Source organism: Ranitomeya variabilis, chromosome 5 (genome assembly GCF_051348905.1).
Source record: "Ranitomeya variabilis isolate aRanVar5 chromosome 5, aRanVar5.hap1, whole genome shotgun sequence".
NCBI lineage: Eukaryota > Metazoa > Chordata > Amphibia > Anura > Dendrobatidae > Ranitomeya > Ranitomeya variabilis.
In genome coordinates, this window is record NC_135236.1 from 286,646,430 (window position 1) to 286,661,674 (window position 15,245).

General features: G+C 41.1%; 1 protein-coding gene across 2 annotated transcripts in view; it reads right to left on the reverse strand.

The window, feature by feature from the left end:
• Positions 1–5,597: 5,597 nt before the first annotated feature.
• LOC143775827 (uncharacterized) overlaps positions 5,598–15,245 on the reverse strand; it is a 161,980-nt gene continuing 152,332 nt past the window's right edge. For both annotated transcript variants that reach the window (XM_077264425.1, XM_077264424.1), the window contains 4 exons: positions 13,375–13,469; positions 12,403–12,481; positions 12,003–12,111; positions 5,598–6,398 (listed from right to left, as the gene is read on the reverse strand). In XM_077264425.1, the coding sequence (XP_077120540.1) occupies positions 6,325–6,398; positions 12,003–12,111; positions 12,403–12,481; positions 13,375–13,469 (357 nt within the window). In that variant the 3' untranslated portion in view covers positions 5,598–6,324. The remainder of the gene's footprint in view (positions 6,399–12,002; positions 12,112–12,402; positions 12,482–13,374; positions 13,470–15,245) is intronic.

Genomic DNA, 15,245 nt, shown 5'->3' on the forward strand with positions numbered 1-15,245 from the left:
TGAACGATTTCAATATTGTCAATCACACTCATTTAGTGGCCTGAACTCAGCGCATGTATGCTTCTGTGTGATGTGCAATATGTTAGCATTTTAAACTTTGCCTAGGGCCCCACTTTGCCTAAAACCGGCCCTGCCTGCAGGGTGGCTAATAATGAGGGCAATCTGGCCAGTTTATCCGGCTTGAGGCTCTGGGGGGCACCTGGCCAGATTGCCCTCATGTGTGGCGGGCAGGGAGCAATCCCTGCAGCTCCGCTGCCTGTAAGAGAAAAAGGCAGCGGAGCGGAGCTGCAGGGAATGGATCCATCCTGCTTCCTGCCCGCGCTTCCTGTCACAGCAGCAGCTGAATGACATCAGCTGTGCGAGACAGGAAGCTGCTGACGATGGTGTGGCTTCAGGATACCGTGTGCAGAGGTAGTGTGTGTGTGTGTGTGTGTGTGTGTGTGTGTGTGTGTGTGTGTGTGTGTGTGTGTGTGTGTGTGTATGCAGAGGTGAATGGTGCTGTGTGTAGGTGGAGGAGAGGGCAATAGGCAATGATTGGGTTGACTGGGAGGGCAATGACTGGGTTGACGAGGAGGGCAATGATAGGAGTGGTAGGGGAGAAAGCAATAATGGAGGTGGTGAAGGGGGCAATCATGGGGGTGGGGGAGAAGGTAATGGGATGCGGGGGATTTATAATGGATTTAAGAACAGGGGGAGGTGGAGGAAGACGTTATTATCGATTATGTCTAACAGTCCCTTAGTATAAAGTGTACTCACTTATGTATAGCACAGTCTCTTAGATTTGTCGCCTTAAAAGGAAGGGGGCCCAGACATTTCCTGCACAGGGGCCCCAAGCTGTCTGTGTCCGCCCCTGATTTCTACGTTCAGTAGAAATTGTGGGACACATTTTGTTGACATTTTTACGCACTGTGTGAAAATGTAAAATTTTTGGCTAAGACAAAATTTTGATGGTAAAAATGTAGTCATTTGTCTTCAATTCCCAATGGTATAAAATTCTGTGACACAACCATGGTATCAATATGATGACTTCACCCCTAGATGAAGTCATTGAGAGGAGTAGTTCGTAAAATTGGGTCACTGGGTTCTGCTGTTCTGGCACCTCATGGGCTTTCCCAGTGGGTTATGGTACCTGCAAACCAAAACCATAAAATTTGGCGCTCCTTGCCTTCTGAGCTTTGCACAGTGCCTAAAAAATGTTTCCAGATTACATGTAGGATATTGGCACACTCAGGAAAAAATGGACCTCTGTTTGTTGTAAAAAAAAAAAAATTCCTATTAGCCCTTAGAAAAATTAATAACTTGGGGCTAAAACAACATTTTTACTGGTGGAAATATAATTTATTCACGGCTCAGTGGTATATAATTCTGTGAGGCACATGTGGAGTCAATATCACTGCACCCCTAGATGAATTCATTGGGGAGTGTAGTTTGTAAAAGGAGTTCACATATAGGGGGTTTCTGTTGTTCTGGCACTTCAGGGGCTCTGCCAATGTGACATGGCACCTTCAAACCACTCCAGCAAAATCTGAACTCCAATATGGCGCCTCTTCCCTTCTAAACTTTGCACTGTGCCCCAAAAGTAGCATTACCCTACATATGGGTCATCGGCGTACTCAAGAAAAATTGCCCAACAACTTTTGGGGTTTAATTTCTCCTGTTACCCTTGGGAGAATAAAAAATTGGGGCGAAAAAGATCATTTTTGTGGAAAAAAATGATTTTATTTTTACGGTTCTATGTTATAAATTTCTGTGAAGCACTTGGGGGTTTAAAGTGCTTACCACACATCTAGATAAGCTTCTTAGACTGCTCATTTACAATGAAGGAAAACAGTGCAAATGTCAACAGTATATGGACAGCTGTGGTTGGTGCTGCACAAAAAGTTAATTAAAAATGGTCACTTGACAGACTGCACTGATTAAAGGCTTATGACTTATTGAAAACAAGGGTTGGTGTTATTGGTCACTGATTTTTTGTTTAAATGTTGCACGTTTTTGAGGTGTTTGCTTTCATCTGTTTAAAGTGAGAATAACCAAACAATTGAGATGGGAAAATTCAAATTTTTCATTTAGTTACACAATCATACACTAATAGTTGCCCAATTATTATGCACACAAATATTCTAAGAAAAAAAACACTTCACTTTTACCTTCTTAAATATTCAGGTTTATTAACGTTTTGGATTGACAGACCGCACTGTAGTTCAATAATAAAATCAAAAACACAAATTGCCTAATTTGCACATGTATATGTACTCTCTGAGCACAAAGTTTTAAGCAAGTGAGGGAAAATTATCCAAAGCAAGATTATCATCAATGCAAGAGTGATAATTAAGAAAATGCAAAGTGAGTGAAGTAGTATTTGGTCTAAACATCCTCTCGCTTCATAAATTCTCCTAGGTACACTTGCACAGTTTCTAAAAAGATCTTGGGAGGGAGCTTGTTCCAAATATTTTGTAACACAAACCTCTTCAACAGAAGGTCTGCAGATAAAGTATTACATGCTGTAGGCTTGTACAAATCAAACTTCGATGAGGCCAAGATTGGGGCTCTGTGAAAGCCATGTCACCCCTTCCAGGAATCTTTGTGCTTATGAAAAGAGTTCTTGATGACAAGGATTCATGCAGAATTAGTTTCTAGCCAATTATGCAATGCCATCAAGGTGGCATCTGACTGCATAATCATCTTCCTGCATGTCCCAGTGTGGAGGATACTATTTATCCTGACAAAATCCCCCACTCCATTTGCTGCAACAGCTTTAACAAGAAAAGATCCTGCACCATGCTTCATAGTTTTCTGCTACTGCTCTCTGTAACAGAAGGCAGTTTTGTTCACCAACTTGCTAGTCAAATATTTACAACTAGATGGTGGTCCGATTCTAACGCATCGGGTATTCAAAAATATGTATAGTAGTATATTGCACAGCCCACGTAGTACATAACACAGCCCCGTAGTATATAACACAGCCCCGTAGTATATAACACAGCCCCGTAGTATATAACACAGCCCCGTAGTATATAACACAGCCCCGTAGTATATAACACAGCCCCGTAGTATATAACACAGCCCCGTAGTATATAACACAGCCCCGTAGTATATAGCATAGCCACGTAGTATATTGCCCAGCCACATAGTATATAGCACAGCCCACGTAGTATATAGCACAGAGACGTAGTGTATAACATGCCACGCAGTATATAACACAGCCCATGCAGTATATAACAGCCCACGTAGTATCCAACACAGCCCACGTAGTATATAGCAATGTGGGCACCATATCCCTGTTAAAAAAGAATTAAAATAAAAAATAGTTTATACTCACCTTCCGGCGGCCCCCGGATCCAGCCCAGGCGTTTAGCGATGCTCCTCGTGATGCTCCAGTCCCAAGAATGCATTGCGGCAATAACATGCGATGATGCAGCGGTCTCGCGAGCCCACTACATCCTCTCCGGTCATTGCCGCAATGCATTCTTGGGACCGGAGCGTCGCAAGGAGCGGGAAAGGCGCCAGAAGGTGAGAACATTGATTTTTTTAAATTATTTTTAACATTAGATCTTTTTACTATTGATGCTGCATAGGCAGCATCAATAGTACAAAGCTGGTCACACAGGGTTAATAGTGTTAATGGACTACGTTACGCTGCGGTGTAACGCACTCCGTTTAACGGACTGCTAAACCGCAATGGGGGCATTGACTGGAGGGCAGTAGGGAGGGGGCACTGACTGGAGGGGAGTAGGGAAGGGCGAATTCGCGGCCGGAATGTGTCCGTCGCTGATTGGTTGCGGCCGGCTGCAACCACGGGATTTCCGTGACAGACAAACGGACGGAAGTGACCCGTAGACGATTATATAGATAGATTTTGACTCATCATTCTGCCATTTTTCTGCACCCCAGTTCCTATTTGTTGATGCATAGTGAATCGTCTGGCTTCATTTTCATGTTGAAGGCATGGCTTTTTAGCTAAAGTTCTTTAATGCAGACCACTTCCGGTCAGACTTCTCCAAATAGCAGGGTCCCACTATTTGCTGCTAATTCTGAGCTGATGACACTGCTGGACATCTTCCAATTTCAAAAGGGAAGTAAGCATGATACGTCTTTCATCTGCTACACTAGATTTGTTGGCCGACCACTGTAATTACATTCTTTGCGTTCTTTTGAAGATGCACCAAGAAATTGGAAACATTAAAAAAAAGCATATCCTGAAACACCAGTCTACTTTGATATCCTGTGGAACCTGTTGCATTACAATTAACTTGTTATACTGTGCTCAGTCTTGCCATGGTGACATCAGTTACATGAAACTGAGGAACAGCCAAACTCTGGTTGTGTAATACAACCAGTTTTTAGGCCTCCTACACAGAGTGACTGCAGACTCATCAATTTGGATTGGACAACCCCTTTAACTGGCTGTGTGACTGCAGTCTTATGAATCGCCCCCTGTGTACGCACTGTTCGCTGCAAGGATTCGCTGGTTTCTGAGACAGGACTGGAGGGTATGTATGAGTGACTGCAGACTTATCGATTTGGACCATAAAAACCCCTTTATGACCTACAGGTACATCATAGGTCACCTCTCTGAGCTCCGGTGTCAAGCCCTTATCTTTTCAGGCACATAACAGCTAATCAGATCAGCTGTCATGTGCCTGATCCACCCACTCCTGTTAAATGTCGCTGTTAATCTCAGACAGCGGCATTTAACATACCTGCGTCAGAAGCCATCACTAGCTCCACCCATTGGCACCCATCACATGTTCTTGGGGCACCAATAGATTAGCAGGACAGGAGTAAAAAAATATCTCTCTCTACATCTATCTATGTCTTTATGTCTATCTATCCATCTATGTCTACATGTCTATCTACCTTTATCACCCCCTTTTGCTCCAATCAAAATAAAAGTAAAAAAAAATAAAATAAAACATTTGGTATCGCCAGGTTCACAAACGCCCGATCAAAACAAAGAGTTAATCCGATTAGTAAAACGCATAAAGAAGAAAAAATAAATTTTAAATTTCACCACACTTGGAATTTTTTCCCGTTTTCCAGTACACGATATGGTAAAAATCAATGGTGTTCAAAAGTACAACTCGTCCCACAAAAAAACAAGCCCTCACACAGCTATATTGATGGAAAAATAAAGTTGTGGCTCTGGAAAGAAAAACGGAAAATCCTAAAAGGTGCTGAAGGGCATTAAAACCATCATTAACTTGCAATTGGATACTCCTTCACCTGACTATAATCCTACAAAATCCCTGACTTTCTGCATGTATAAAAGGAAGAACTGATGACGCTTCAAAAGGCAAAGGGTTGTCACATTAAATTATTGGATTTGATTTAAAATCCCTTCACCTTCCCCTTAGTTTAAAAATGCTTTTATTTCAATTGACATGCATTGATTTTTTTGCTGTGCTGCATTTTTCCCCACACATGCATAAAACGTTTGCAGAGTACTGCATTTGAAAGTCTAGCCTACAGGTAGAAGTTGTTTAGAATATACAGCCATTATTATTTGGCAAATCAAGTCATTGATGTGAAATCAAAGTCTTACAAATCCGAGGATGGTCTTCAAAATAGATTACAGGCAACAAAAAATACACCTCCAAGAGGGAAAATATGCTTTAATAATTTTACTACTATTTACAATACATATCAAGCAAAATAAGTTCTAGGATTATTTTATTATTGAACATAACTCATTAAGACAAGTGAATACAGCAGTCTGTCCCATTTCATTCCCGTAATTTGCACACTGCAGTGTACAGAGAATTTGATCTCATTTTACACCTCACACATATAAAAGATAGCATTGGAACAGTACAGCTGCCAACTTTGGCTCTTAGTATTGCCAAAGGGTGCAATGTACCATGAACATATGAAAATTAATTTCCCAGCAAGAGATTTTTCATAGAAAGTTTAAGTGCAAAACCAGGTAATAAGTAGATCTCTTATATTATATACCTATACCTCCACATTGTAGACGTGACCATTGTGTTCTCAGCCAATAATAGCAACCTTTTCAAGAGTGTGTGCCATTGAATCCATAAAAGAAAAATTAGAGTATAAAATGTGTACATAAGCTGATTTTGCCTAGGGTCATCAAAGAACCACACAGAGTAACCAGGATTGCTTGCCGCTTGGAGTCTGCTTCATACCAAGACTGAGGTTTGCTTTTAAAAGGTTTGAAAGCTGTACTGTTGTTGAAGTACAAATCCAAACCCAGTTTTTTATTATAAACGATCCTGCCTGGGCCACATCTTCACATTCGCAATAGTCAGCCTGCCTCAGATTGCAAGAAATTTCTTAATGATAGAGTCTTTCAAAAGGAATCAATTAGCAACCAACAGGAGATGGTGCAAAGAAATACATTGCCAGTAGTATTAAGTAAACGATCACCAAGACCGTTCCTGTGAAGGGTAAAAAAAAATAGCTCATGTTACATAAATATTGTAAATCTTTCTTTGGATACATCTTGTACAGCAAGTTGAGTTGTAGATGTGTTGATACAAAAATCAATAATTCCACAGCCTATGCATGCAATCCTAAGCTTACACCAAGGGTGCACAAACTTTTCTGGACTGAGGGCCACAATATCATGTTGAATCACTCCCGTTTGAAATTTGGGAAGCCTGAAGCCATAAAACCCTTCATTACGCTTCGGGTGAAACCACTGGGTCTTGATGCCATTTCATTTGTCTCATTTATTTGAATATTAGGGCTCTGATCAGTGTATCTGTCACTTGTGAATTAGAGGGAGAGATCAATTTAGTGTACAGTAAAGACCAAAAGTTTGGACACCTCATTTAAAGATTTTTCTATATTTTCATGACTATGAAAATTGTACATTCACACTGAAGGCATCAAAACTATGAATTAACGCCTGTGGAATTATATACTTAAAAAAGTGTGAAACAACTGAATTTATTATATTCTAGGTTCTTCAAAGTAGCCACCTTTTGGTTTGATGACTGCTTTGCACACTCTTGGCATGCTCTTCATGAGCTTCAAGAGGTAGTTACAAGAAATGGTCTTCCAACAATCTTGAAGGAGTTCCCAGAGATGCTTAGCACTTGTTGGCCCTTTTGCCTTCACTCTGCATTCCAGCTCACCCCAAACTATCTCGATTGGGTTCAGGTCTGGTGACTGTGGAGGCCAGGTCATCTGGCGTAGCACCCCATCACTCTCCTTCTTGGTCAAATAGCCCTTACACAGCCTGGAGGTGTGTTTGGGGTCATTGTCCTGTTGAAAAATAAATGATGGTCCAACTAAACGCAAACCGGATGGAATAGCATTCCGCTGCAAGATGCTGTGGTAGCCATGCTGGTTCAGTATGCCTTCAATTTTGAATAAATCCCTAACAGTGTCACCAGCAAAACACCCCCACACTATCACACCACCTCCTCCATGCTTCACGGTGGGAACCAGGCATGTAGAGTCCATCCGTTCACCTTTTCTGTGTCACACAAAGACCCGGTAGTTGGAACCAAAGATCTCAAATTTTAACTCCTGGGACAAAAACATAGATTTCCACTGGTCTAATGTCCATTCCTTGTGTTCTTTAGCCCAAACAAGTCTCTTCTGCTTGTTGCCTGTCCTTAGCAGTGGTTTCCTAGCAGCTATTTTACCATGAAGGCCTGCTGCACAAAGTCTCCTTAACAGTTGTTGTAGAGATGTGTCTGCTGCATCTTTGTGTGGCATTGACCTGGTTTCTAATCTGAGCTGCTGTTATCCTGCGATTTCTGAGGCTGGTGACTCAGATAAACTTATCCTCAGAAGCAGAGGTGACTCTTGGTCTTCCTTTCCTGGGGCGGTCCTCTTGTAAGCCAGTTTCTTTGTAGCGCTTCATGGTTTTTGCCACTGCACGTGGGGACACTTTCAAAGTTTTCCCAATTTTTCGGACTGACTGACCTTCATTTCTTAAAGTAATGATGGCCACTCGTTTTTCTTTACTTAGAATTTGTATTATGGCAAGAAAAAAGCAGCTAACAGTCTATTCAGTCGGCCTATCAGCTGTGTATCCACCAGACTTCTGCTCAACACAACTGATGGTCCCAACCCCATTTAAAAGGCAAGAAATCCTACTTATTAAACCTGACAGGGCACACCTGTGAATTGAAAACCATTCCCTGTGACTACCTCTTGAAGCTCATCAAGAGAATGCCAAGAGTGTGCAAAGCAGTCATCAAAGCATAAGGTGGCTACTTTGATGAACCTAGAATATAAGACAGTTTCACACTTTTTTGGTAAGTATATAATTCCACGTGTTAATTCATAGTTTTGATGCCTTCAGTGTGAATGTACAATTTTCAGTCATGAAAATACAGAAAAATCTTTAAATGAGAAGCTGTGTCCAAACTTTTGGTCTGTACTGTATATGACTGGATCACCCATGTATATGAATATAGGTATACAGTCGGGAAGATTGGACCTTTGTCCTTTTTGTCCCTTTATTCATCTGGACATCTTGTGTGTTAGAACAACACACAATTTGACATGATTGTCCATTTGACCGTCTTTTCAATTCTTTGACCGTGGTTTAATAACGGGTACTATAAACTATTCTATGGTCTGTGGTCTTACATATGCTGTAATGTTCCTTCATTGGTGACATGCATTTCAGAAATCACATGATACATACTTACTGTGAAACATTCGTTGGCCGAATCTTCCATGATTTTCCTTTGCGCCTCTTAGCTGGACATTTCATGAGCGACGGACTTGTTGCCATTACTTACAATATTTGATAAATCGCTCTATTTTGATTGTCTCTCTAGTTCTTTTATAACTATTTAATAATGGGTACTTTAAAGGATTCATATGCTCTGTGGACTTACTTTGATGCTGTAGTGCGCCTCTATTGGGTAATATACGTCCATTTAGAAACTTCATGGTGGACGCCTACCGTGATATCACCACTTTTCATTAGGTGTTGTAGCCAAATCCTCTAATGTCACAGAGGTGTGGACCGGGCTGCATGATAGACGTGACAGGATCCACCTGGAGCAATGTCTGGGTGTGAAGTCACTGATGGGGAGTGGCTACATTTTTAAATGTCTGGCATCTCGTTGGCGCCATTCCATTAACTATACAGCTTTTGGACAGAACGCACATGTAGCACCCAGTATTAGGAAATGTTACTCACTGAACAGTCACTTCATAGATGTTAGCAATCATAGCTAGGTAGGTGGGGCAGGATTGCACATCCAGAGGAAGATCTCTATATGACCGAAGACGATAGTGGGTCTAAACTGATAGTAGTTTCTGAGGAAGACTCTCAATAATGAGTTAGGTGTAACAGTGTGAGATACTTTCTTACCCTGCTAAACTCAACTTGTTACTAACAAATGGCCTTGAGGTGGTCTGTCAGGGAATGAGTACAATACTAATACAAAGATTAGGGGTATGTGCAATCAATGCTTTAAAACCTGTGCAATAAAACTAGTGAAAATATAGGAATGAGCCTTTGATCAGTTAATTGTCCTATGCGAAGTATCTAGTGGGGTATCCGAAAAGTTAATTAAATTTAGATTAGAACAAATTGTCTGCATAATGACCGATAGCTGCTAGAATACCAAATTAGGGCCGGTCCGTTAGGAGGAGAATATATAACATCTATACTGTACTTTCAGATGCGATTCCTCCTTGTATACTACCCACAACTGACTGACCACCACTAGAGTGGCCTATAAGTCTATTAGTTGTATTGTTTGGAGGTATTTGCGGCTAATTTTTTTGACTGCTTCGACTAACATATTACATGATTTTAGTTTTTTTTTTTGTTTTTTTTAATCTCGTTTGAATATAGGTAAAGATTAAATTAAGTCGCCTTTGGTGAGGATAACGAAATGCGTAGAGACAAGAGACTTGTAGAGCGAGTGTGTTGTCACCTCACCCTATCCTGTATACTGAGACATGGTTTTTATGTTTTTCTATCGGTCACTTTCTGATTAACCATCAGGGGATTAATTATGTTTGTATTGTCTGTATTTATGATTTTAATACATTTTAGTTTTATCTTTTTGTCAGTGCGTAGTCAAATTGGGTGATATTTGATATACAATTTTACTCATGGGGTACAAGCATATAAAAGTCTGTTCCAAGTTTCATCCAGAAAACTCAAGACAATTTTTTTTTCTCACTTGCACAAACAGGAAAATGCAAATGATTGATAGTTTACATATGGATGACAGCAGCAGCTATGTCAAAGAATTGCAATGTATCCATAAAAACTGGATGCTATATTGTACCTCTATATGGCACCAGATTTCTTTTGTGTATCCTTAGACCTGCATTTACGGAAGAAACTAGTGCATTCTCAGATTTTTTTCACATGCAGATTCGGTCATCTGCACTGCCCCACTGAACAACATATTTACGAGTGCTGTCCTAAATAAACATGATCTTCATTCCTTGAATGGAGTATCTTGGAAATCACGTTTCTGTAAGTTAGGGTACGTTCCCACGATGACCATTTGATGTGGCAGATTTTCTGCCACTTTGCACCCATTAAACAAAATCGGTTAATTGCATATTTTTTTGAAAATACGCAGGTCAAGAAAACTCACCAACAACTCATTGTGGGAACTTAACCGTATAGTTAGAACTGCTTCAACACTCCCAAATATAAAAATATATAATGGTAATACCAAAGACTTATCTGTCACATGGAAAAGGTATGGAATTAATGATTGATATTAGTCCAGAATGTGGAACCTGCACCTTTGGGAAGAAAGTTTAAAAAACAAACAAAAAAAACAAACAATGGGCCTAAAAACGAATAGGCAGTTGCTAACAAGCAACTACCTGCCTGGTCGACTCCACACCAGCTCCTGATGGTAATTCAGCTGCTTCACGGTAACAAACCAGCTCTTCTTCCAGCCTGCTCTGTCCATATAGGTAGTCAATTCTCGTCAGCAGACCAGAATGAAAGTGAAGCCGCTGCTCTGTTGGAGAGCTGTTCGCTGAAACAGGTGAATAGCCATCAAGAGCGGTCTATGACTGCTCTATGTCAGCAGAGACTGGCGCTGGGGACAACAGGCAAGTAGTTAGAAACTACCTGCCTGTTAGTTTTTAGGCTCATAGTCCTGGATAATCCCTTTATTATTACAGTTGGGGTATTTGCACAATGTGGTTTAGATGCGGACATTCCCACTGGAGGTTTTTACTGCAAGAGACACTTCAAGTAAACCACTGCCGGTGTTCTCGTGAAGTGTCAGGATTTTCTACCTCTTTCGCATTTTTTTTTTTTTTTTAAATGCCAAAAAAGAAAGTGGGCAACAACTTCCCAAGTAGAAGGAAGTAGAATGCAGAGGTCACCAACTGCTTGGCATCTTTAAAAGCCTGAAGTGTGTAAGAGGGCCGCTCCAAGAAGGACTTACACGATGAGGGCCATTTTATGACAAATGCAGCCCATCCTAGTCACGTGTCAGGAAGGGCTACATTCTGAAGAATCACTGCTCCCAAGACTAGTGTCTCAACTGTTTGCTCCGTTGTCATAAGTACATCTACTGGAGAATGGCTGTGACAGCAGATCTATTCTGTAGCTTTTCCTCGGCTGACTGATGCATAGCACTGAGGCTGGAGAAAAAAATCCTTTGCACGGTCAGCTGAGTAGAAGATTTATTTCTTCTATCACAGCGCTTCTCCAGCAGCTCTGATAAGTATGCCTGCGATATAGCTACTGTTAGTTGAGACTCAGGTCTGACATGCATGTCCTAACATGTAATCCAAATAGTCAACCTGTCCTAGTCACATGATTGGGCCATTTTATTACATTATCGAGAACTCATTTGAAACAAGTAAAAAAAAAATTAAAAAAAAAATTGAATTCTATGATATCACACCCCCACACACAGTGTATGTTACAGAATTGATGGTAGTGCAGTACTCCAATATAGAAGCCTGTGTATCGCCATACAATACATATTATTAAAGGTTATGCACATTGTTCACAAAAACAACAAAAACATTAAATCAAATGGTTCATAAGAAAAAACAATCCATTGCCTTACCTTGAAAATAGTCACACTTTCCATCCATAAAGATGTAGTTCATCAGGATCACGCTGAACATGCAGGCCCACAGGTGCAGATCACTAAATATTAAAGTGAATCCAGACGGCTGGATTGAGAATAATTTAAATTCGGTCACAATACAGGAACCACATAGACTGGTTTAAGCAGTAACACATTTTATGAATTTCTGACCTATTTAGTAACTGGCCTGAGTACAGACTGCGAAACATGGGACTGGCCTTCGGTCTCCTGACCTGAACTCGCAGCATCATAGGCAAATGAACGTTCAGATCAGGAGACAGTCAGTCCATGCATCACTGTCCAAGTACAGACCTCGAAACACTATTGCTGAGCGCTATGAAAATGACAGAAGAACAACAGGAAAATAGTTACTTACATAGAAAACAGAGAACAGCACTAGAATAGGCATCTGTAGCATGCACACCTGCACGGCAATGCAGCTCCCAATCTCTATACTGAAAGTAAAAGCACAAAAAGACAAAGAACAAAATGTATTAGAAATTTCACAAATACCAAGAGGGTTCTGCATGGAATTAGTGACATATTGGCAGCTGTATAAAAGTGGAGCAGGCTCAGCTGCACATTTTAGTAGATTCACAAATTCGTACAGTGTTAAAGCAAAAAGCCTCAAGATGTATTTCTTAATTACTAAAGGTGTATGAATCTGTCGGCAGATTTTTGCGATTTCATCAGAAAGCAACATGCTATAGAGCAAGAGAGTGAGATTCCAGTGAAGTGTCACTTACTAGGCTGTGCTGCAGTTTTAATATAAATCAGTGTTTTATCAGCAGAAGATCCTCACTGCCTGACTAGGCCTCACATGTACAGCAGTCCAGCTAATCTGTGGAAGCTGCTAATCAGGGGTGTGGGCAGGGTTATACACAAATTAGAATTGTTGACCTCTGCTACATTTACAGCACATAAAAAGATTCTATGAAAATTACACCAATCAGTCCAATAATTGATACGTCCCTGTAATCAGACTCTAGCCTTATGTTACGCAGCTCTCAGATTACATAACACAACCTGCTGATAGATTCTTTTTATTACTCACAATAATGCTTCATTTGATTTTATGCCAGTCTTGATGACGGGTCTGCTGAAGTAGGATGTATCAAAGCCTCTAAATGAATTTGGTGCATCTTTCAGTGGCTATACACAACTTGGGACCGAAACACATTTTTTCATAATATTTTTAATTTTTCTAGAAAATCACGATGAATGTGTTGTATTTATTTGGCAACATCCACTCCAAGCGAAATTTATATATACAATGTTAAACTAGGCAGATGACTACGGCAGCAAAGATTAAGTGACCAATAGCTTTAAATCTCATCATTTTACCAACCTTAGACTCAGGTTGTTCAGAAGAGCAAACTGGATTCCATTCACAATTTCTGGGAGTTCTGGGATCAGCGCTATGATAGTGACTCCAATAAAATACTGGCAAAAAAATAAAAATCGCTATGTATTTACACCATACACAAAAAAAATTACACATTCCAGTAAAATCAACATTGAAGGTGTTGTCTTAACTATTTCCACAACTATAGCACACATGATACCTACAGCCAATCACTGCGCTCAGAGGCTTGTTTAGTCTACACAGGCAGAACCTCTGAGCTCATTGACTGGCTGTAGCGGTCGCATGCTGTGTAGTAAAGACATCACTGCAGCCTGTTGAAACTGATCAGCCACAGAAAGGCAGCACTGGACCATGAGGAGGTTGAGCATCGAGTTTACGATTATTTTTCTAAGTTTCCAACCCCACACTTCTATTAAAATAAAAAAAACTTTTCCCTTGCATGTCTGACTGTTAATGTCACTTGAGCGCTGCAGGCTGTGTCACATGAGCGTCAGGAGACCTGGTGCAGACATTGCAGGACTAGCATGACTGCGGGAGGTGAGAATAAGTCTTTTAGCTCCTCTAAATAAACAGTACTTTTTTTGCTTTGGAGCCAAGAGCCTACATGCAGATAATTGCCAACTACCTACCTACCTTTACTGACCAGCAACAATCATGGACTGCCAATGATACTGAAACTTCATCTCAATAAAGCAGCTCTTCCTCTTCCGGTCTGCTCTGTTGATGTGGCAACACTCTGCCAACGTCATGACCATTGACTACCGGCTCCCCGCAATGAGGCAGCGAGGAGCCAGCTGTCAGTTTGACATCCAAAGAGATGCTGCTCTGTCATGGCGACGTTACTGGAAGCCACAATCGCCAGCAGTAATGATTCATGACTGCTGAGTCAGGAAAGATCTGCGCTGCTCAGGAGAGGTAGTTAGCAACTACCTGCCTGCAAGTTCTTAGCTCCATAGGAATCCAGTGAATCTACTTACCTCTACAGCAGTGTGCCCTAATTCCAGTCCTCAAGAGCTACTAACAGATTAGGTTTTCATAATTATAATCACCTGTTACGACTCTGTTGCCGGGTGTCCTGGGACCAAGGGCTCCATCCCTGTTACCAGCACAAGGGGCACCCTAGCTCGCCCTATTCCCCGGGTTAATTCCTAATAGTGAAGATGCCGGGGCCACATACCGTGCTGTAGCTCCTGAATCCGCCCTCAGTCTGTACCCTTCCCCCACCCAAGAAAGAGGAGAGTAGTAGTATACCGTAATACACCAGATTAACAAGGAAATATGAATAGCGGTAACAAAAAATACCAAACATACAAATTTACTCACAGATAACCGAGTAGGAGAAGAAAGGGAATTATCAACCTCAAAACCTAGCAACAGTCAGAGATAAACCCACCAAATGCCTTTCTACAACAACAACCACCAACAATCTCCAGCCATGCCGCTTAAGTTAGTCTGACAATGAGTGCTAGCCAGGGCCTAGTTTATATAGGAGATGGGAGTGGCTAACAGAGCACAGTTGAGAGCCCTAATGCTCCAGGAGCCCTCAACTGAGCAGATTAACCCTTGCACTACCAAAATAAATTTACACTGTTTAATAAGAAGGTGAAGTGCTTCCAATCAGGGCAGGTTAAGGAGAACTCAGACGCTGCAGTCTTCTGGCTCCTATCTGGCGCGAAAACTCATTACACCTGTGCGATACTGAAGAAATCTTGAAAAGATGATCTATTGGTGGATCTTGACTCGAGTTGGCAGAACACTGTTCTACAGCATCCACAGCTTCTCTTGATTAGCTAATAAAAAGAGAAGGGAATGCTGAAAGGTAAGCAGACTTGCAAGCCTCCCGTCTAGCGGCC